Source organism: Myxocyprinus asiaticus, chromosome 36, assembly GCF_019703515.2.
Source record: "Myxocyprinus asiaticus isolate MX2 ecotype Aquarium Trade chromosome 36, UBuf_Myxa_2, whole genome shotgun sequence".
In the NCBI taxonomy this organism is placed as follows: domain Eukaryota; kingdom Metazoa; phylum Chordata; class Actinopteri; order Cypriniformes; family Catostomidae; genus Myxocyprinus; species Myxocyprinus asiaticus.
The window spans coordinates 35,824,369-35,849,592 of NC_059379.1; the positions used below are offsets into that span (position 1 = coordinate 35,824,369).

A 25,224-nucleotide genomic window follows, 5' to 3' on the forward strand; every position below is an offset into this window, starting at 1 on the left:
TGACTTCCAACCCCTTAAAATTACTTGCCTGCCAATCATGAGACTGATCATAACCCAATTTTTTATGTGATTAGCCCCTAAATGCATGACCGCCCCATCACCCAAAATACAGAGTCTGGGATAGAGCAAAACCTGAGTATTCAAAACATCACACAAATACCTCTTAACCTTCAACCAAAACTCCTGGATCCTAACACACCCCCAAAAGACATGGGTAGTGTCTCCAACTTCTGACTGGCATTGCCAGCAAGTGGGTGTGTCTTTAAGACCAAGCCTATATAATCTAGAGGGGGTCCAATAAAATCTATGTAAAATCTTAAATTGTATAAGGCGAACCCTTGCATCTCTAAATACTTGACATTTTTAAGAATCTTAGTCCACACTCCATCCTCCAATACCAAATTCAAATCTTTTTCCCATACTTTCTTGAGAGAAGTCAAGGCTCCATCCCCCAGACTCTGAATTAGTAGGGAGTAATACACTGATGCTTCATAGCCTTTTCCAAAAGCAGCAATCACCTCTCCCAAAGCACCTGCCGCTTTAGGGGGGTGCGTCCCACTCCCAAAAACAGTGCAGAGTAGGTGGCAAAGCTGTAAATACTTATAAAACTGAGATCTGGGAATGCCAAAATGTTGAACCAAATTTTCAAAAGGTCTCAATACTCCACCCTCATACAGGTCACCAAGTGCATTAACCCCCCTCACAATCCAATCTGACCAACAAAAAGGGGACTTATTAATACATAGTTTAGGGTTCAGCCATATGCTCGAGGCTGCGTTTAAATAAATATCCGAATTAAACACTCTGGACACTTTTGTCCATATCGAGTGCAAATGCAAAATAACGGGATGCGACTTAACCTCTCCGGCTAGTTTAATCGAAAGGCTATGCAGTGGCGAGATAGGGGCAAGAACTTCCTTTTCAATACAAAACCAGGGAGGGGCTCTCTCAGGTGGAAGCGACCAATAAGCCAAATGTCTAAGACCGAACACATAATAATAAAACAAAATCTTGGGTAGGCCTAACCCACCTTTGTCAATTGGCCTATGTAACTTATTGAAATTTAACCTGGGGCACTTACCATTCCAAATGAAGGACTTCACTATGCTATCAAATTGCTTGAAATAAGAGAGGGGGACATCTACAGGGAGAGACTGAAGCAGGTAGTTGAATTTTGGAATACAATTCATTTTAATAACATTAACCTTCCCAATCATCGATAAATGTAATGAAGCCCACCTGCCCACATCGCTCGAAAACCTTTTTATTAAAGGGTCAAAATTAACTCTAACTAAATCAGACAAATTTGCTGGGAATAAAATCCCCAAATACTTAATGCCCTGTTTGGGCCACTGGAAGGTGCCCGGCTGGAAAGCCGTTACTGGACAGTACGCTGTCAGCACCAAAGCTTCGGATTTAGACCAATTGACTTTGTATCCTGAGAATTTGGAAAAGGAATTAATAATTCTGTGGAGGCAAGGCATAGATCTAGTGGGTTCAGAGACAAATAATAAAATATCATCTGCGTAAAGCAGAAGCTTATGCGCCACACTTCCCGCTGTCACCCCTGGAAAATCATCCTCCTTTCTTATCGCGGTTGCTAATGGTTCCAGGGCAAGACAGAACAATAATGGGGAAAGAGGGCAACCCTGCCGAGTGCCCCTATTCAGAGTAAAATAATCTAGAATTAACCCATTTGTTTGTACCGCTGCTACAGAGTGTTTATAAAGTAACTTAATCCAACCAATAAATGTACTCCCGAACCCATACATTTCCAAAATCTTAAAAAGATAATCCCATTCTGCCATATCAAACGCCTTTTCAGCGTCAAGTGAGATGGCAGCGACAGGAGATTGTTCATTCGCCACTGACCACATGATATTGATGAGACGCCTGATGTTATCAGAAGAGCTGTGGCCCCGAATAAACCCCACCTGATCTATATGTATAAGAGATGTCATAACTTAATCAGTTAGCCAAAAGTTTTGACAATATTTTTACAACTAGTTGGATCAGGGAGATTGGACGGTAACTTTTACACTCGCTTGGATCTTTGTCCTTTTTAAGAATCAGACTGATCCGGGCTTGTGTCATGGTTGGAGGAAGTTTCCCCTTCTTTAATGATTCAGTATAAACTTCTAACAAAATTTTTTAGGATCTAAAAAATTCTGCGGCAAAACCATCTGGCCCTGGAGCCTTGCCAGTAGGTAGGGACTTAATTACCTCGTCAAGCTCCTCCAAGGTTATCTCAGAATCAAGAGAGTTTTTTTGCTCAATCGTCAGTTTAGGAAGATCTAATGGTTCCACAAAGTTTGTAATATCTTCGTAGATGAAGGCGTTGAACTATAAAGATCAAGATAAAATTCTTTTAAGGCATTATTAATATCAATGGCTGAAGTAAAAATTTCACCGCCAGCAGATTTCACTGAGGGAATGATAGAAAGAGACTCTCTCTGCTTATCTCATATATCTAGCCAAAAGCTTCCCTGCTTTGTCACCCGACTCAAAGTATGACTGTCTAGCCCTGAATAACCAAAACTCCACTTTCCGCGACAAAATAGTATTATATCTATATTTCAATCGGGTCAATTCTCTGAGGCCATCAGCTGACATATGGCGCTTCAGCTCTGCCTCGGCACTTTTAAAATTCTCTTCCAACTCCACAAGTTCTCATGCTTTAGATTTTTTAATGATCCGACCCCTAAGAACCGCTTTAAGTGCCTCCCAAGCCACGCCCACAGAGGATACTGAGGACCAGTTGGTCTCCATAAAAACATTGATTTCAGTCTTTAACATTTGTTGGAAATCAGGATTTTGCAGAAAGGATACATTAAAGCACCAACTATATGATTTCTTTTTCTCTATATGTGGCATCACCTCTAAACTCACCAGGGCGTGATCTGAGACTAAAATGTTTCCAATTGAGCAATCAACAACAGATGAAATTAGGGATTTGGATATAAAAATCTATAAAAATATATCTATTCTAGAATAAATCTTATGGACTGATGAAAAAAATGTATAGTCCCTACCAGATTCAAAAGTCTCAAATATCTGCAAGACCAAGATTTTTACACATCCTGTGAAGCGTCAGTGTTGCTCTAGGGGGTTTACACACTTTTGCTTCACTGTGATCAAGGACTGAGCCCATCAAAAGATTAAAGTCTCCTCCCAATATTATATCATGAGGGGTGCCAGCGGCTTGCAACATCCCTTCAAGATCTATAAAAAAAGCCCTGATCATCAGCGTTAGGCGCGTAAATATTACCCAAAATCAGAATTTGCCTCTGAATTTCAGTTAAAACAATAATTACTCTTCCTAATTTATCTTTAATCTGTTTGAGACATTTGAATTGTAAATGTTTATTAATCAATATAATGACTCCCCTACTCTTACTTGAACCAACACTAAAGAAAACATGTCCACCCCATATCTTCCCAAATTTTTCAGCTTCCTGCGGGGAGAGATGTGTTTCTTGAAGAAACACTATATCATATTTCTTACTTTTAAGAAAAGTAATAACCTTCCTTCTTTTTATGGGTTGCCCTAACCCATTTACATTTCATGTGGAGAGAGATAGTACACTCATATTAACAACTGACATATTGATATAATAAAGAAAATCAATTGTGTGTGAAAAACAAAATTATGCAGACCACATTCCCCATTAGTGAAACAATCAACCCCCGAACATCCCCCCGAACAAAACAAACAGAAAAAAAGAAAAACGTGCGCATTAACCCCACGCATGAAAGCGCCAACCGGCGACAATCCCTCTAAACTCAAAAGGTCCATGAACGCAAATTTGCCATTGGATTGCTCAATTTTGCCTCACAAATTTGTGAGGCAAAATTACATAACAGAAAATACTTTGTGAAATAAACCCAGTTAATAGGAAGAATGAACATAAAGAATGTGTAGATTCATTCACAGAACTGTTTTAAAGGTGTGATCTTCCACAAAACAAATTCCAGCTGATATAAAACCGTTCAAATTCCTCAGACAGACAAACGAATGATCAGTGAGCTGGCTGTTATGAGTTCAGCAGATGATGTGATCATTCCAATGTCCCATAAAAATACTCAACAAAACAAACCACAGCCAGCAGAAGGAATAAGCACGAAGAACGAACAGATTAATCCACAGCTGTTCCAAAGGAGTGTTATTCAATAGAACAAGCTCCAGCCGCTAGGTGGAACCAATACAAAAAGAAACAAAACCGGCATCCCTGTTCACTCGGAGGCTGCATAAATGTATATACCATGACTTACACAATCCATCAACTTTATAAAAGACATCCTTTGTGTGAGCATGTAGATATTTTGCGGTCATCCGTAGTGTCCACTCTCAATCTGTCCGGGATCTTCAATGTAAATGTAATCTTTCATCAATGCAAAAGTTTCTTTAAGGAAAAGTGTTATTCACAAAACAAGCTCCAGCCGCTAGGCGGAGCCAATGCAAAAAACCCAAAATGTCGCCCAGCTTCCTCAAGAGTTAGGTACAGCGAGTCAGGCCCACTCACATGAGAAACATCCAATGGTTTACTCAGACATTGATTCTATAAAAGACATTGCCAGATTTGGACATGTAAATACTTTGCGACCGTTTTTCGTTTCTATTTTCAGTTTTGCTGGAAACATCAAAGCGAACGAGATATTTTTCTGATTTAAGAGTTTCTTACATTCCTTGAACCGATCGCGTTTCTCTCTTGTCGAACTCGCAAAGTCCGGGAACAAGAAAATATTATGGTTCTTCCAAGAAAGCTTCCCTTTGCTCCTCGCCTGGCACAACACAAGATCTTTATCGGATGATCTCAGAACTCTGGCCAGAATCGATCTGGGCCTGTCTCCCTCAGCAGATCTGTGAGCTGGCACTCTGTGAGCTCGCTCGATTTCCAGTTTGTGGAATGTTATGTCGAGCAGACTCGGGAAAAACTCGTCTAGGAATTTCACCATATCTTTGCCCTCCTCATGCTCAGGAATTCCAACAATTCGAACGTTATTCCAGCGGCTTCTATTCTCAAGATCTTCAAGTTTTTCAAGGAGATGTTCCAAATCAACTTTGGTCGCGGGCGGATTAGCAGTTAATTCCCTCTCCGAAGATTCCAGAAAATCAATTCGTCTCTCAACATCAGTCACTCTTGTAGCCAACTCAGAGAATTTTATTTCCATCACCGTAATCGATTGATGTATTACAGCGAGATCCTCCAAGTCAGCAAGAATCTTCGTCAACACCACCGACATGTTGGACAACTGACGCTGGATCTCCTCTCCCGCCGCACCATCCAAATCAAGTCCCCGGTCTGTAGGCCTGTCGGGGCTTTCATCCTGAACACGTAAGTGTCTTTTAATGTCTCCAGAGCCCGAGGATTTTGACTTCTTTGCCATTTTTTTGCAACAAAGGGCAAATGTGTAACTGGGTGTATCAAAATTAACCAGATTACAACATGAAAATAATCGAAAATTCAGCAAAGTGCGCAGAGCTCGTCGCTCACACGTCTGCTCCTTGCATGGTGTCACGTGACTCCCTGTGTTCTGATTTTGTGATGATCTGGTCTGCTTGATCGAATCACAGTGATCGCATATTAATGCCAATTGTAAACAGGGTAAATCTGAGTTGAAATTGTCCTAAACAGCCACAGCAAGCAATAGCATATTTTGTTTTTGGTCGCTTGATTTCTATTACTGTTGCATTATGCTGGGTAGCCCCACCCATGATCATTGTTTTATAATCCTGTTCCATATAGTACTGAAAAACCCACTGTTACATGTCCACGACTTTCCAAAAGATTACAAAATAGGAAGCAGTGGATTATGGCAGGCAGAAGAGGGAAGGATGACAAATTAGCCTAACTGTCACTCCCTCAGCAGCTGTATTTGAAACACCATTGCTGCAAAAAAAACGAATTTTTTTTAATGAATATCAGGGTAATGTAACACAACTAATAAAGTTATAAATTTACACTAAAGAATATATATATATATATATATATATATATATATATTATTATTATTATTATTATTATTATATTTTTTTTTGTTGTTGCTAGATTTATGCTGCAAGATAAGTCAGAAACACATCATCACAGTCTGTGTAAAGGGTCCATTGTGAGAAAACCCTGTTGCCCAGTGACTACAGTCAGTCTAGCCAACTGTGGCTCCTCCTAAATTGCAGAGCAGCATCGTAGGTGAAAGTGAATTTCCTCATTTGACACTGATTAAAACTATCAGCTAATAAATGCAAAAATACTAGTTATTAGATGCACAGACCACATGAATGCAAGTAACAGATCTTTAAAATACAGTGCTCCGGGGAGGGGGGTGGGGGGTTGATGTGTGGAGCCGAATACCATTGTTACAGCCTGGTGCCTCTGCTGTTTCTATAGCAACAGGAAAATAAACCACTACCAGGTGGATTCTTGGATGAAGACCATGCAGCAGAAGTTTGTGAAGGTGTGATGATCACATCCGCTGCACAATTATAAAAAAAATTGTGCCATTAAGAGTTCCCTCATCCGCCTTATCCTATTTGTGGGTAACTGCTAATGCAAACTTTGCTGTTATTATTGGTCATATTTAGGGTTAGGGATTTGTAGATGTAAAAAAGCAAGTCCCGCCTTACAGGTAAAAAAAAGTCTATCACCTTTTAGATACAGACATAATCTCTCAATCAACTCGAGAATGTGCAGGCGCATTAGCTATACAAGCCAGGAATTATTATTTTTTTTTTTTAGTGTAATCTGAGGTAAAGAAGCACAATTTATGATACCAGTGTTGTCAGATTTACTGCTGATTTGAAATGTTCTTTTAATAGTAATCTTTTCCAACCATTTGGGGATTTTGGTCTTTTCCCATTCATGTAGATAGGAGCTGCACCTGTATGCTGCTTGTTTACATAGAAAATAGCTGCCCGAGAGTGTTCCAAAGATGTCGGCCGAGTGACCTGACTTTCCTAAAAAGACTTTTTTAGAGCTCTCCTCTGAGGAAATAATTGTGAGCATCTAAACTACAATACGCTGTTGTAATTTGGTTGGACTGCATGAATGCTGGTATCCTGGCAACGATGTGATGCAGTGCTGAAACGCCCAGCATCCACCCAAATCACCCAAGTAAACCTTAGCAACCGCATTGTGGCAGTGAGTTTTGCACAGGCAAGCACTACTCATTTCTTGCTGTTCATTGGCCTTGCCTGGCTAATAAAATAATGCAAACTAGGCCCCTTCAAACAGATGGTCATAGATGATTTTGTTGGTAGAAATCACAGGTATTTTCCTGTCATAAATAAGTCTCTCACAGCATGTATGAACCGCATGAGAGCTGAGTACTCATTCTGTGATATTGAAGTGGGTTTCTGGGTCACACATCATCTATAATTGGCAGCGGAAAAAGGACAAATTGACCCTCGTTTTAGCTGCACTGCTGAGTAAAAAACACTGTCTGCTCTGGCACACTACCTCTAAATCATCTCCATGCAGAGGAAATGCTTTAGGCCTAACCTGAGTTTGCCAAAAGCTACTTTAAACAAGCCCTCAGGGTAATGGCATTTTTCAAGGCACAAACCGGAGTATAAAAGTGAAACAGCATTGTCATCTGGGAAACATCAAGGCTGGGTCCTGCCTGTGAAATCTCTGAAAAGTCTGCGTGGCACGTCAAAACCGATGCTAACAGCAGCTTTCGTCTGTCAGCAGCAGGTTTGCACACGCAATCTGGGCCACAGGCACTCTGAGTTGGAGCTCCACGTCTTTGTATCTGCTTGTTTTTTGCATTATTTGTGCCCCTAAACTTATTTAAAGCTTAATGTGTTGAAATACTTTTTCCTATCCCAGCTTAATATGCAGAGTCCTCAACAAGTAAGCCAAAGTTACATTTTTATCCAGAGTCTCTGTGACGCTCTGAAAATTCTTCTTTTGTTTTGAGTGACCTGTCCAGCTCAACACAACACTGACTCAACGAATGGTGTGAGTTGGGGGTAGGACTATTTCTTTGTTTGATCAACAGCAGACGGTGGGGGGGGTATTTGGAAAACTTTTTGAAAACAGACATTCTTTCAGTTCCGTTTGTGTTTCAGAAATGACACATTTCAGCTTTAAAGGTATAGTGTGTCATTTCCACAAGTGTCACCAAATGGAATTGTAAATGTAATGTTTGTTTTCAAACCATTTTAGTCCCGCCCTAAACTCATAACATTGCTTGAGCCAATGTTGCTTTGTCGTGGTGGTCACGATGCTCAAACAAACAGCAGTTTGTTTAGTAAGTGTGTTGGGATGGGAATGCTCTTATCGCAGTGAGGATAAAGTTTTTGAGTAGGGCTGTCATTACTCAATTTAATTCGATTACTCGATTAAAATTCCTCTATTACAAAATTACCAAATCAAAAATAAGGCGGAAGTGACGCAGTCCACGGGTGAGGGTGTGAAGAACACATAATGGCAAGAGGTGTCAGCTGTGTGACATCGCTTAACTCCCGACGGGTACACACACCCGATAACCTCATCTGCATGCGGCTGCGGTGCTAAAACAATACCAGTTTTAGCATGTGTTAAACAAATCAATGTGAATACTTGTAAATAGTAGGGCTGGGTATTGATTCAGATTTCCCTATTTTATTTGATTCCGATTCACAAGCTCTCGATTTCGATTCGATTAAATATTGATTCATATGGGTTTATTTCAGTTATAATCTCCCTTTTGCTTGCATATTAAATAAATTATCTCCCAGCTAATGCTGTTAATTATAAAGGGGACCTTTTAACTAGGTACATTAGGAAAATATTAATTTTACTAATTATATTTTATTACTTTTTCATCATTTTGGTCACATTTTGGCTTTTTAAAAGTGAACAAATAAATGTATTCTATCAGTAAATAAGATATTATATTTCATATATTATTTTTGTTACATATTTATTGTTAAATTGCATAATTTGTACTTTTTACAAGTATTTACATTGATTGGTGAAACGTGCTAAAACCGGTACTCTCTTTAACAAAAAAACGGCATTTCTGTAAACAGCGCCTTTAAATGAGAACGTTATCGAGATGATTTGAATGGCTTATGCAATGCATCAAATGTTTTTTTGTAGTTGTTTTTGATCAACATCTGGCTGTAAAGAAAAGGTATTAAAAGAGACATTATTCAATGAAAAAATGGGTTGTGTGGATCTCGTCTTGAGCTGTATTCAGATGGCAAGTGAGGTAATTCCAGCATTTACAGGGGGTAGTCAGTGATTTTATTGCCGTCCAAATCCGAAATGTTGGTGTTTTTCCCCCCACCTCCCGTGTTAAATTACTAAGGTTGTGTGGTAATGTAATTAACATCCGAATCCACATCTCTGAGTTCATAATCCAAAAGCCATTTTGGAAATCCTTTTTGACTACTGCTAAGTGCCGTACATACACTGACAGATAATTCCAAATGATGTCCATCATTTTGATAGATTAAAAACATAAGAAAACCATTTTTACCATAGCTCCTTAAATTTCATTTTAACTATCTTTACTGTCCTTGGCTTCTATATCTCCTGCGCAAGCGGCACAACTGAGGTGATGCGGGTGACGAAACATGCGTACATGTCTTGTCCCTACAATTTCTTGAATAGTTCAATTGCTCTTCGCAAGAATTTTGGCTTGTTTGTGAAAATGTACACTGTAAATGTCTGCAGCACGGTTTCCTCATGCTTTAAAATTTTTATTTTCACTTTACCGTAATTCCAAACATATTTAAATGCAAATACAGAGCACACAGTTTGTAGATTGATGAATTTTCCATATAAGAAGCGCAACTGCAATCATGTGATTGACAAAAAGTCTCGCTCGAACCCGTGATTTGATTGTTATCCGAACGCATGAGTTTTATCACAGAGGAGCCATGAAAATGTACCTTTACAGACGTCACCCTGAGAAACAATTGCCGTCCGAATAGGGCTTTGGACACACATTACACGGAACAACTTTTACTCTCAACACGCTGTGGGAATCGTTATCGAGATTGTTCAAATGAAGATCGTGATTAATCGAAGATTAAGCCCTAATTTTCAGCAAATTATCGTTTGAGTTCTGTTCTGTGTAAATGAATTACCAGTTGAATGTAATGCAATCTTTCTCCTCATGTAAATTTGATTTTGTGATGATTGTTTAAAAAATAGATCACAATGCCCCACTTCTGATAAATATTTGATAGTGTATGGCCATTATTACATGAGAAACTCAATGTGGGAATCCAGAGAACTTTATTTACTGAATAAAACAGCAGATCTGTATGCTGTCAATCAAAGCTCAATGTGAATCTACTGTTAAAGCCACAGCTGCACGTCTCGCGCCCCACAGACTCAAAATAAAACTTTGGCTTGCTGAGGGAGTAATGGCTATCTCTGAATGTGAAATTATAAAAATTTTACTAAGTAGGGAAATGAATATCAAGATGCTTAAGGGCATTTTACACAGTACATGGCAAGCGACAAGCTTTTGCGATCTGCATGTAGCACACGCGCAACAATGCCTGCAACTGCTGCAGCTCAATGCAAGAGTGAAAAATGTATCTCATGATTACTGTGAATATTGTATTCCATTTGGCATGCAAGTGATAGTAAAAAAATAAAAAAATAAAAAAAAGGCTTTTATGTCCCTATAAAATTGTTTAACCACATATTTAACTTGTACTCAATAAACAAGATTGATGGGAAGACATTGTATCTGAAAAGATAAAATATTTTATTTCCTTGGCTTGTTTTCCCATATTTGAGTTCTAAAATAAAATGGGTAGATCATGTTGAACTAGTTAAAGAAAAAACTAGATCTTGCATTTAAAAAGTTGGGCACACCTGGAGAAGCCAATTTCTGTCAGCTTGAATATACATCATACTTTTTATATTATAGATCTGCTTTGGGTGTCTGTTGGCTTTAGATATTGTTTTCACAATTGATTTGTTGTTGTTATTCAATCTAAAAATACATCAAAACTTATTAATTAATGCATTTTAGCCAAATGTGACTTAAATCATTATTCAGATTACTCTATTAATTGTCAGAATAATTGTTAGATTACTCGATTGCCAAAATAATTGACAGCCCTAGTTTTGAGTTCTGAAAATTACAGTATGTTTTGATTGTAGAATAGGGCTGAAACGATTAGTTAACATTTTCGATCGACAATAAAAATTTGTCGACAAGAATTTTCGTTGTCTATTAGTCGTTTGATCTCATTTACCGTAACATGAAATCACATTAAACTCTAATGATGACGCGTGAGATCAGCACTGCAGCTCGCGCCTGACTGAGGAGAGGAAGAATTACACCGCTCACAGTCCAGCTTCAGGTGATGTAGATCGCAAAGTATGAGGGAATTATAATGGAAAAATACAAAATAAGTAAATACAGAAGCACTCCCTTTGTGGAATAAGTGGATTCTTAAGCAAAACTTGCGTGTCGAGCGTCTTTTTTTATTTTTTTATTTTATTTTTTTTAATTTGGAATGCCCAATTCCCAATGCACTTAAAGTCCTTGTGGTGGCATAGTGACTCACCTCAAACCGGGTGGCAGAGGACGAATCTCAGTTGCCTCCGCGTCTGAGACCGTCAGTCCGCGCATCTTATCATGTGGCTTGTTGAGCGCATTTACTGCAGAGACATAGCGCATGTGGAGGCTTCACGCCATCCACCGCAGGATCCACGCACAACTCACCACACGCCCCACCGAGAGCGAGAACCACATTATAGCGACCACGAGGAGGTTGCCCCATGTGACTCTACCCTCCCTTGGAACCGGGCCAATTTGGTTGCTTAGGAGACCTGGCTGGAATCACTCAGCACGCCCTGGATTTGAACTCGCGACTCCAGTGGTGGTAGTCAGCGTCTTTACTCACTGAGCTACCCAGGCCCACTGTGTGTCGAGTGTCTTTAAAGGAAACACTCCGGTGTTACATCTTTAATGCAGTTATATTTAATGCCTTATTGCTTTATTACATTTCAAATAATACGGAAGCAGATCATGTAAATAACTACGAACTCTGAAACTGGCATTTCTCTGTGCGGCCAGCACCTCTTCTATGAGTTGCGTGAAGTGTCCCGATCTAACGGGGAGAGATTGAAACTGCACCCGGCTAATACACACTGTCACGGGGAGGCTCGTCCCTTGAGTGCACGCGCTTGCTGCAGCTAGATTATTGAATCATAATATATGTCACTGTGCATTTTTATCGTGAAGAAAAATGGCAATACACAACTTTATTAATGCGAGAGAGGTTTTTTGTTTTGTGAGTTAAAGATGGATTGAAGTGAACAGAAAGGTGAGAGAGGGTAGTCTTCGCCCCATTATACACTGCAACAAAATATATTTTTGATTTTAAGACAATTTTAAATGGAAAACAAGACAGAAACACTTGATAACAATAGGATTTTTTTGCAGTGAATTTCTTTACTGAATTAAACTTAATAAAAAGTATTTTTTTCCTTTAATTCAGTGAAAGTCACTTAGAGGTATTTTTATAAGATGATTTTATACTCTATATTGTTAGTAAGCATGTTTAATAGAACCTTTTAAGTCAGGGCACAAGCTGAATAGTTGGTTAAGAGCTAATGATTAATCGTTGCAATAATCGCTGAATAATCATTCTAATAATTAGATTAATCGATTATCAAAATAATCGTTAGTTGCAGCCCTATTGTACAATGACGTTTTATTTGCCAAAAGATTAAGAACAATTTGATTCCTCATTTATCAAATGATTTATCAAACAATTATTTTGGTACTTTTTAGAAAGAAATGTTTGGAAATAACACATGCAATTTCTTATTGGATTTACTGCTCTAGGCAATCTGTTACCAAATGATGAGATCATTTTCTATTTTAATAACAGGTTCTTGCATAAGGTGTGTTAACACTAGGGCTGTCACGATTATGAAATTTGGCTGATGATTAATTGTCAAACAAAGAATTGGGATTACGAAGATTAATTGTCTCTTTTAGGGCTTTCACAATTAATTGTCATATAAATTGTCATATTTCTTAAAGTGCATGTGTGCTTCATACACCTTAATATGTCATTTTTTACTTAAGAAAATACATATAAATAAATATATATATATTAAAAAATCCCACTAATTACAACAAAGGCTAAGTGTACAGTGATTTGAAAAAATATTTGCCCCTTCCTAATTTCTTCTGTTTTTGTGTATATTTCATACTAAATTGTTTTAGATCTTCAGAAGCGCCACAACGCGTCGTGGGTAGGACACGGCACAGGTATCAAACACAGGGTATGACAGAGGGTTGATGAGTGTGCAGTTTAGTGTATGAAACTGGTGTAACTGCGCAAACTGAACTATTAGAAATGGCAATGTTAATTTTTCAACTTATCTATCTGTAGCATTGAATGGGCTTTATTCAAGCTGTCAAACCACAAAAGACATATTTGTAACAGAAAATACATTGTGTAGGCTATATGAAAGATACATATATACACAATATATTATCCAGTGATGGCTAGAGTAAATAATGTACGCCCTTTGATAATGATTTGGGTCGAATTGACTGGAAAACGATATGGGTTGCCCTCAGATAGGGTTGACACAGTAGAAATTTGAGCAGCCTCCGGAGTCGTAGCTGGGCAGCGGCAACAGATGCAGAGCTGAGGCTGCAGTGTGCGTGCCTACATAAAAATGTATTGTTTTTAATTTTAGAATATGCCATGTCGTCCGCCAGACGTGTCCAGTGTGTGACCCCCTTTAGATTATTTAAGTATGTTGTTCCATCAGACAGGCGGAACAACAGTTAACGGAATCAAAAGTCATGGAATTCGTTCAGTTCCTGTATTTAAAAAAAAAAAAAAAAGTTTATTGAATCGTTCTGAATAAGAACCGGTTCTTGGTTCCCAACCCTATCTGAGTGTGCAATAATTGCTCAGTGCCATTGGAGTCTTGCACAAAAAGAGGGTTCACTATCACTGGTGGGTGTTCTGCAGGTTCTCCTGCAAATTTAGCTGAGTGGAATATAATTAATGGGACATAGCTGAGAGCGACAGTCTGTTGATGAAGGGGTGGCACTGGGCCCATCTGCTGGTATTTTGGCTAGTCTCTCAGGTCAGTCACTCATGGGATGAAATGGAATATCCTAGAGAAGCACTGAAAATAAAATTCTTGGCTGAACGGTTCCTCGACTGTAAATGTGACCTTTTTCTTCCAAGAGATCATCTTCAGCTGACATTTACTGTAAATCTAGTTGTTCCTTGATCATTTCATATGCACACTGCTTTTTTACTGTTAAAATTTCTGTACACCATATTTAAATTATTGATTTCTGTTAAAACCTTTTTTTTGGCTGAAATTCCTGTGGATCACTAGAAATCTGCCTCTGCTAGTTCTCTTCCCTTTTAAAAGCACACCACCCTGCTGTCTATCCACTGCAGGCCACATGGAATTCATCTGTTTTAGGACATGTTTTACATTAGATATCTCTTGTACAGTTTCTCTCTCTACATTTTTTTTTTCTTTTGGAAAGGAAGAAAAGGAAATTGTTGGTTTACATTGTAAACACAATCAAAGGAAGAAGTGAGTGGTTTTTAATAGAGCTAGACACACAGACGGGAGTAATGGAAGAATGTTTTATAGGATCAAACCTATTCATCACTCTGCTTGAGAAGTAATAGTTTATTTATTTCACCCTTTGTTTCTTTACACAGGCTGGTTTTTGGAAACCTGTACCCAGCGTATTACTCCTACAAAGCAGTGAAAACCAAAAACGTCAAGGAATATGTAAGTAAACTCACTGCATCCTTCCCTATGTACATTTTTGGCTAATTGTCATTTAGCAGACACTTCTAAAACTTTGGTTCCAAGACCAAATATTCAAAAAGGTGGCAGTAAAATGCGTTCTTGCGGCAAGTTGTCTCTGTATATTAAGCTGGGATAAGAAAAAGTAGTTGAACACAGAAAAAGTTACATACTCAAGTTTTAAATTTAGTAAATATGTAATATATAAACATATTTTAGTCAGTTTTACACTCACTTAAATGGCATATAATTTTAGTCAATGAAAATGAAATATTTTAGTTGATAATAATGTGAAAAATGACAAAAAGTGTGCCAAACTGTAACAGACCAAATTTTATTTAAATATTCAAACATTTAGAAAATGTATAAACATTTATTAATTTAAACATGTATCAAACATACACTGCCGGCCAAAAGTTTGCAATAATGTACAGATTTTGCTCTTATGGAAAGAAATTGGTACTTTTATTCACCAAAGTGGCATTCAACTGATCACAATGTATAGTCAGGACATTAATAACGTGAAAAATTACTATTACAATTAGAAAAAAAATTTCAGAACTTCTTAAACTACTTCAAAGAGTTCTCATCAAAAAATCCTCCACGTGCAGCAATGACAGCTTTGCAGATCCTTGGCATTCTAGCTGTCAGCTTGTCCAGATACTCAGGTGACATTTCACCCCACGCTTCCTGTAGCACTTGCCATAGATGTGGCTGTCTTGTCGGGCACTTCTTATGCACCTTACAGTCTAGCTGATCCCACAAAAGCTCAATGGGGTTAAGATCCATAACACTCTTTTCCAATTATCTGTTGTCCAATGTCTGTGTTTCTTTTCCCACTCTAACCTTTTCTTTTTGTTTTTCTGTTTCAAAAGTGTCTTTTTCTTTGCAATTCTTCCCATAAGGCCTGCACCCCTGAGTCTTCTCTTTACTGTTGTACATGAAACTGGTGTTGAGCGGGTAGAATTCAATGAAGCTGTCAGCTGAGGACATGTGAGGCGTCTATTTCTCAAACTAGAGACTCTGATGTACTTATCCTCTTGTTTAGTTGTACATCTGGCCTTCCACATCTCTTTCTGTCCTTGTTAGAGCCAGTTGTCCTTTGTCTTTGAAGACTGTATTGTACACCTTTGAAATAAATCTTCAGTTTTTTGGCAGTTTCAAGCATCATATAGCCTTCATTCCTCAAAACAATGATTGACTGATGAGTTTCTAGAGAAAGCTGTTTCTTTTTTGCCATTTTTGTCCTAATATTGACCTTAAGACATGCCAGTCTATTGCATACTGTGGCAACTCAAAAACAAACATAAAGACAATGTTAAGCTTCATTTAACGAACGAAATATCTTTCAACTGTGTTTGATATAATGGCAAGTGATTTTCTAGAACCAAATGATCAATTTAGCATGATTACTCAAGGATAAGATGTTGGAGTGATGGCTGCTGGAAATGGGGCCTGTCTAGATTTGATCAAAAATGACTTTTTTCAAATAGTGATGGTGCTGTTTTTTTAGATCAGTAATGTCCTGACTATACTTGAGCTGAATGCCACTTTGGTGAATTAAAGTACCAATTTCCTTCCGAAACAGCAAAATCTGTACATTATTCCAAACTTTTGGCTGCCAGTATTTATATATATATATATATATATATATATTATATAGTACTTTTAATAACATAACTTCCGTGTTTTAGCCAGTTTAGGATATTGCATTGCATGTAGAACGTTTTTACAGAAACAGCGTATTTACATTGAAAGTTACACACACTGACTTGGACATAATTTAGTTCAAGTTCATCTGTTTATTCACTTCATTGTCTGTGTAGATGTAGGTTGTATTACATGTATTTTGTGGATATAGTAATTCATCTCATGTATAAACGGGATGCGTTTGAGTGAGATAATTAACCCATTTGAAAATCGGTTCATTCAGCCTTTTCTGTTCATGCAGCTCAAGTGAGGAAATCTTCTACATACTGAATTATTGGATTATATGAATCAGTTCTTTCTAGATGTTTCTTCTTTTTTAAACAAATGTTTCTCTAGATGATGATGCTTCTGATTGTGCACTGTTAATATATTGCTGTATTATTTTTTAATGTAATATTTCTGACAACAGTATGTTTTAATAAAAATAATTTAAATATGGCCATAACGTGTCTTTTTCGTCTCATCTTGGTTGGCATTGATGAAACCTTTGTCAATGAACATTTTCTGTAAATTCATTGACCAGATTAACACTACATTTGTTAGCTATCTTGCTGCCTGTGTAAAGCCTTCCAAATTGTTCACTTTTGAGGTTGGTTCAGTTAGGATGCTTCCTTAGAAGGCAGCTGCATATGTAGGGAGCTTACTAGGTTTTGGAAGAGCCATTATTTTCCAAAGCGATCAGCAGTACACTTATTACAGGGACAGTTGACTGCAGTGACCTGAGGTTAAATGTCTTACTCAAGGGCACAGTGGTGACCATGAATCAACCCTTTCAGAGGGTTCCGGTGGTTAACTTTTGGGATAGTAGCCCAGATCTTTAACTACTCGGCCACACCACTCCTTTTAACTGGGATGTGAACAGGGCAGCACATTATTGTTTCTAAATGAGTTCAGGCATGTTAGGAGGGAGTGTGAGTTGGCTTGTGCGACTGGATCAGATGACATGTTCTCTTTGCACTTACTTGTTTTGAAGGACCTACCATTGGTGTCTGTCCTACGTCCTCAGGAGAAAGATTGCTGCAGGTGTTATGCTGAAATGCTAAATCAGGTCCATCCAGAATCTGTGTCTTGTAACAGTGCTTCATAACAACATCACCGTAAACCGGCAAACCAGGATGTCAATAAGAGAAACATATTGAATATGGATTTGCTCCATTGAGATTTGACTAACTGCGTGGTTTTCTGCCAAATTGTTCTCGAGAGGTGTTTTAAAGATTCTTGTCCTTATGTTGTTCCAAACCCGAATGTTGTGGAACACAAAAGGAGAATTTTTGAAGAATCTTTACGAAGTTCATAGTCACCACAGCTGTCAAACTCCAAAAAAAGACCAAGATAGCCATGTCCTTTTGTGTTCCAAATAGGAGCACATATGGGTTTTAACAGCATGAGATTAAATGATGACAGGATTTTCAGTTTTGGATGAACTGTTGATACTAATACCTGTTGTTTTGGTGTTCTGCCATGATACTACATTGTCTTTACAAACCTTTTCCTTTGGTCTCACTGTAGACATGCCTTTGTCTATTTCAGACATCTAATTTGACATTGTCTTAGTAGTTGTACTGGTGGTATTTCGGTACCCTAGTAACCTTAGAGTCTGTTTGTAAGCTGTGCTGCATTGCAGAGTTGAGTTATTGCTGAAGTGAAATGCATTCCCCTCTTCAGTTGTATAAACTAAACCAGCACTACATTTTCCTAAACAGAACCGTTTATATGCGCCTGAATTGTGTAATTCATCACAGTGTTTCAGTCTTTGAGCTTCAGCAAATATTCCCTGAACTTGAGTGTAGCAGGAAAAACATTTGTTGTTTTTCCAGCATATCTTTGCATAGCCTAGTAATATTACCCTGTTCAAAACATGATGCCTACAGTGATATATCAATGAATGTGTTCTCCCTTATTTTAAAAGGAGCAGTTTATTGAACTTACAATATGTAAGTAAATGGGGTCCAAAACTTTCAAGTCCAAAAAGGCAGCATAAAGGTAATCCATATGACCCGAGGGGTTTAATCCATGTCTTCTAAAGTGAAGTGGATGAGAAACAGACCAAAATGTAAGTCCTTATTCACTATAAGTCTTGATATCCGGCCTGACTGGAACACAGTGCAGGCTTCAAGAAATTGAAAACCTCGAACCTGGCAACACTGTGTCTGGATTGTGTACAGCACGTACACAAGTGTGTGAACGAGCTTCCCTCATGAACGCACATTGGAGAGCTGGGCGGAAGTGAAGATTGTTTGTGAATAAGGATCTTTGGTTTGTTTATCAACCTAAAGCGATTGTGTTGCTTCAGAAGATGTGAATTAAACCACTTGAGTTGAATGGATTACCTTTATGTCCGTTTTGGAGCTTGAAACTGTTAAACCCCATTGACTTGCATTGTATGGACAAAAACAACAGACAGTCTCCAAAGTATACTTTTGTGTTCCGCAGAAGAAAGTCATACGAGTTTGTGACTACATGAGTGTAAATAAATTATGAGAGAATTTATATTTTTGCGTGAACTATCACTTTAAGTAACCTGAGATGGGAGGATTATGTAAAAAAATTATTCCAGAACAAATTACTAATTACTTGTAAATGTAATTAGTATCCAAATCCATGTAATATCATTCACACGAAAGTAATGTAATCTGATTAGTCTACTTTCAGTTACTTTTGGATCACTGGTGGAAGGTCACAACTGTTTATATTCTTTACTAAAATGTTTGAGTGGAAAGCCAATGTATTGTAAACGTAGACATTTAAAGCCTAAGAAAAAAGATGAAAGCTCATCTGACCACAGAAGCAGTTTTTTAAACTCCCTAAACATGTCATAACCATTGCTGCCTTTGCCTTTGAGTGCAGACTTGTAATTGAAACCTCATTTCCAATCATGTCCAAAATAAAACTGGAGAAATTATGCTTTGTGCTGCAGTCCCTTTTAATAGGGCCAGTCGACTGGAGTTGCTGGTTTATTTTGGACTTAAAATAAAGTTTAAATAGCAGCTCAACAAAGCCGATGTTTACTAGCATAGAATAGATGCTCTCAGAAACCACATTGCGGTTTGTCTGCTCGGAACAAATCCCTACAATGCCTACAACTCCTGTTTGTTAGATAAACATAGAGTAGGCCAGCTCATGTGTCTTGTCGCCCAGTTTAAATGTGGAACAGAGAAACCTCTCCACAGTACACACACATTGAGTAGGAAAGGAATATGTCCATTCACAATCAAGAAACTTCAAAGGATTTGTTCCTTTGGAAAAACAGGCTACACAACTCCTTATCCACAGACAGCATTGAACAGGAAAGGCATGCTTGTCTTGGGTGCCGGCCCATTCCTGAATTGCCTTCAACCCAGTTCTGCTACAAGATAGAACAAAGAATTTGCAATTCTGCTTACATTTCACATACTTTTTTAATGAAACCTTGGTAATTGCAGACTTGTAATAAATAGGATTGTTTGGAGGATTATGTGAGGAACACTTCCACATCTGATTTGATTTGTAGGTCCCACTTTATACTAGGTGTCCATAACTACTATGTACTTAAAAAAATTAAGCATTTGATACAATGTGCATACATGTTGTTCTGTGAAACACTCAAGATTCACATTTGCTACTACTGAGGTTGAGGTATGGGTAGGGTTAGAGTTTGGGGGTTAGGGTTAGGTGTATGGTCAACAGTGTAATTACTTAGAGGTACTTTACATGCAAGTACAATGCATGTACACAACACTTAAGTAAGCAATAAGTACATTTGATCAGAGACTTAAAGTCAAGTGAAATTTCTGTGCCACTAGCGCTACCAAACGTAATAGCAAAAATAAACAAACACTCCCTTGTTCCTCCTGGAAAAAAGTATTGTTTGAAAGCAGTATTTGCACTTTTCAAGGAAACCAACTTACTAATGCTTTACTTCTAGTTGTCTCTAGAAAATACTTGCACATCAGCTTTAATTTTTTTAAATGTAAGTATATAGTTATTAAAGACTGAATATAAAGTGGGTCTGATTTCTTTTATCAATGCGATCAGCAGTGAAAGAGGTCAGGCTTTTATATCGTACGCCCCATAACTGCATCGCGAATGGCCATGTGAGTGGATCGCCACTAGTGGGTTTAGTTTGATGGTTCGTCAGCCTTTCTGTGGCTGATGCAATGCATTGATCACTCTCGGACCGCCAAAAGTTCATGGGGAGGACACCAATTAAATCTGATGCCTCCTGTCAGACTGGTAATGCTGCCTCTGCATAGATTCATTTGACTTTGTTCAGTGAGGCTGAAAATATCACCTAATACCTCCGAGAGCTTCGGCTCAAGGCTGTAGATCACATGACTGTCTGCACGGGCGTTTGAAATTGAAATGCTAAGAAGCTCTCTGAAAGCTCTCTGTTCTTCAGAGAGGATAAGAGCAGGAGAGGTAGAGCATACCAAACAGTTCCTGCTGCAGACAGAGAGAGCTGGGATGGAAATTAATGTCACAGCCATAATGATTTTTTTGTTACACTCGGCTGTGTTTGCGTCTCCTCCTAGGAAAAGAGGTGTGCTTGGATTTATGTTAGCAAGCCACTCTGTGTGTAGATTAGGCATTCTATTCGATGAACAGGGAAAAAAAATGTATGGATTTTATTTTAATTTGCTTTTAGCATGGTGCCAGGTATTGTGTTTGGTTGAGTGTCAAGTGTCTACTGGCCTTGGCAATACTTGATTATGTGCTGCATTAAGAATATCATATAGGGATGCACTTTATGTCAGCAGACCATGTCAGTGTCATCCAGTGTTAGTTAAATAATAATTAGTTAAATAAAATATCATGGATTATTTATTTCTATAGAAACAGTAAAACATTTTTTTTACTTGTATACAATTTATAGCCCTTATCCACCAAAATTCCGATGGTTCATGGCCGGGGCAATCTGGAGCCTTTCGTAAGCCGGACGTGCTTTTCCACTGACTTCAGAACCGAACGGTGACGTAATGGGTTACGTGACTACTTTAACTGCCCATAAACAAACATGGCACATCACAACAGTGTTTGTGTACAGCTTTTATTCTTGTTTTTGTGGACATATTTAAATATACGGAGTAATGCAATCCAACGTTATTACATTGCTTAACAAGATTGTCAGAGATGACATCTACGCTAAAGATGACAGGTAATGTAATTACATTGAACGCTTTTGATGTCTGATAATTTTATGGGGGGGTTTTATTGTTTTTATAGAGTATAGAAGTACACTTTGCTGCAGATGGTAGCTACTGTTGTTGTTTGGGAAAAATTTGGTGACAAAACATTATCCCGCCCTCCACCTCCTGATGCAACCGGTTCCTGCTTGGAGACCAGCAAGCTTTTTGGGCCGGTGTCAAATCAGGTTATCGGCCCTGGAACGGCCTTTTCTGTGGTGGAAATGCGCGGAACAGTTCAAGAATTCGCACCGGCCTAGGAACCCGCCCCCAAACATTGTCGGTGGAAAAGGTGAAGTAATTAGTGTTGATAGAACCGGTTCCATTTTCTTAAAAATGACTGAGTCGTATGATTTTCATGACTTTGCGTTTCATTTATATTTCCCGAACGTACAATTTTTTTTTCTTGCTGTTGCGGATGGATCACCACACTAAAATACTCTGGCAGTTCCTGAAGTGCAATTCTGCGGCAGCGCTGCCCCTTTACTGAATCTACAGCGTGAAACAAACAGTGCATCCAGTGTAGTCCAATTACTGAACAAATGACTCTTATGAGCAGGTTCTTTTGAATCTACAGCGTGCGATATACAGTGCTACCAGTGCAGTCCAACTCCCGAACGAATGACGCTTGAGCTGACTCTTTTTAGTGAATCAAAAACCAGAATCAGAATGCTTTTGATGTCAAAATGTGAAGAGGCATGCACACAATCAGGGCTGTTTCTGAGCATAGTAGGGCCCTAAGCAAAATCCTACTTGGTCCCCTTGTGGCCCAACACTTGCTCACATTGGATAAGCTGGTAAGAACACCGGTTAAGGTAATCTGGGGTAATGTGCAAAAATCTGTCCATGTCGATCAATTTATTTTTAAGCCATTTATGATCGATAAAGGAACATCGTTTCATGCGTTTACATGACCACACATGTCGGCATATTTAGCATAATTAGTGTAAGAATGTGCATGTAAACGTTTACTGTGTCCTAAACAGATGCAATGCGATATAAAGCGACGGGATACAAGCTAAATCATTGCGCTGGGTGAAATCTCATTGGTCCAAAATCCTGTTTCACATGACTGTATATTAAACATTAAATGTGTTCAAATTTGGTGTGATTGTTTTACATCACACAGCATGTTTGCTTTCAGTGTGGGCTGAAAAATTACTTGTCACTGGATCATATCGCCTCTGCTTAGGACACGTTATCTAGTGTATGGCTGATATTTGTACGGTTTTATATTTCTTTGTTTTAAAAAAACTCATTACAAACTATTTTCTTTTCTTTTTTTATCTGCCATTTTATCAGTTATCCGGCATAACACACTTATCTGTTATAATGGCCAAAAGTTTCTTATATCCGCACATCCCAGCATGCACAGGCATACCTAAACGAACACTGTTTGTTTATTTTGAGTGTCTAAAGTTATTCCTCATCTTATTCAGGTGTTAATAAATGTGTGTTTTATGAATCCTTCAGTAATTAAAAATGTCGTATTAATATTACATATTAATTATGTTGCAATTACAATATTACATATTAACCTTTTTTTTTTTTCAGGTGCGGTGGATGATGTACTGGATTGTTTTCGCCCTGTATACAGTGGTGGAGACCATCACAGATCTAACCATAGCCTGGTGAGACTGACAGTCATACCCATGAGCCTTGTTTACCTGATTACATGTGATTCATGTCAGGCTACACAAACAACCATTTCATTTAAGATCTTGTTTTTGTCACCCTCGACCAGGGAATTCAGTGAAGCAATCAGAGTTTAATGAAACGAAGTTGCCGTTTTAATTTGGAATCGCTCAAATTAGTTTGTTGGAATACAGCCTTAATGAGTGTAATTATGTTAGCTGATTAATCGGATGTAACATATCTCTCACTCTCTCCTCTGATCTGAAGGTTTCCCTTGTATTATGAGATCAAGGTTGCGTTTGTGATCTGGCTTCTGTCTCCCTACACGAGAGGAGCTAGTCTCATCTACAGAAAAGCCCTGCATCCTCTGCTGTCCTCCAAAGAAAGGGTAACTCTACTGATCACATTAATCACCCTCTAGTACAGTTGTTCTGTGGAATCAAGTGCTGACACAAACAATACTTACATTTTTTATCCTGCAAGAGTAAACTAAAATGTAGGGCTGCACCGATCCGATACTTAGATCGGTATCAGCTCCGATACTGTCGTTTTTTGACAGATCGGACTGACGAGCCCTATCCATATTCGATACTGTGTGTTAGTTATTTTCGTTACTGTCAAGCCAGCGCGATAGTGAATGCCGCTGCTCTGTTGACCCACATACACATAAGCATGTGCAGGCTGGTGAAGCACTTTTCATGGAGTGTTCCTTTCATCAAAATAGAAGTTTTTTTTTTTTTTTGATTTTCTCCCCAATTTGGAATGCCCAATTACCAATGCGCTCTAAGTCCTCCTGGTGGCATAGTGACTCGCCTCAATCCAGGTGACGGAGGACAAATCTCAGTTACCTCTGCGTCTGAGACCGTCAACCCGCACATCTTATCACGTGGCTTGTTGAGCACATTACCACGGAGACATAGCGCGTGTGGAGGCTTCACGCTATTCTCCGCGGCATCCATGCACAACTTGTCACGTGCCCCGCTGAGAGCGAGAACCACATTATAGCGACCACGAGGAGGTTAAACCAACATGACTCTACCCTCCCTAGCAACCGGGCCAATTGGTTGCTTAGGAGACCTGACTGGAGTCACTCAGCACGTCCTGGATTCAAACTTGTGACTCCAGGGGTGACAGTCAGTGTCATAACTCGCTAAGCTACCCAGGCCCCCCAGAAGTCTAAGGGTTTTAAAATTAAAGGTGCACAACTGAATATATTATTGTTGTATTTAAAATTCTAAAAGTCAATAATAATAATAATTTATTATTATTATTATCATTATTATTTGTTTACAAATTATAACAATATTTAAGTTGAATGGGTCCCAAAAAATAACTGTGTAAATGAAAAGTGAGCTGATTTCTTACAACTAAATTGAACAAAAAAAGAAATCTGAATCCTTTAAAGTCCAGATACAAGTTGAAAAAAGTTTGCAAAGAAAACTGGCTTAATTTCTACTGAAGACTTAGGCCACGAACACACTGCAACTAAATTTGGTTGTCAGTTCACCTTTTAGTGCTTAATCCTGTTCTGTTCACTGACAGTTTAGTAAAATATGGGAGTGACAACCGCATCTACAACCGAATTAACTCCCAGAAAATTCAGGTAGTGACAACCGCATTTTCAAAAATTCCACGAAGTGTGTACGGAACGGAACTGAACAACTAGATGTTAATGATGTGATTAATGGCATGTGTGAGATGTAAATCACACTTACAAAGGTATGTGTCTTCATTCATTCATATATTCCAGTCATTCTCTCTCATCTGTAGTTTCTACGGGGTAACCCGTACATTACAGTCCAGAGAGTGCTTGCGCTGTTTAACAGCAGCCGTTTAGACATGCATAAACAAAACACAGCGATTCTGTCAACGGCAGCTAACTAAACTTTGTCAGATGATAATACATCTGTGGTGGATAATCTCTTTGCTCAAAAACAGCGAACAAAAAACAC

General features: G+C 38.5%; 1 protein-coding gene across 1 annotated transcript in view; it reads left to right on the top strand.

Annotated features, from left to right (window-relative positions):
* The window catches only part of reep3b (receptor accessory protein 3b), a 62,570-nt gene that overhangs the window by 17,240 nt on the left and 20,106 nt on the right, over positions 1 to 25,224 (top strand). The window contains exons 2-4 of the mRNA XM_051673773.1: positions 14,675 to 14,747; positions 23,192 to 23,268; positions 23,540 to 23,660. Coding sequence (XP_051529733.1) covers positions 14,675 to 14,747; positions 23,192 to 23,268; positions 23,540 to 23,660 — 271 coding nt within the window. The remainder of the gene's footprint in view (positions 1 to 14,674; positions 14,748 to 23,191; positions 23,269 to 23,539; positions 23,661 to 25,224) is intronic.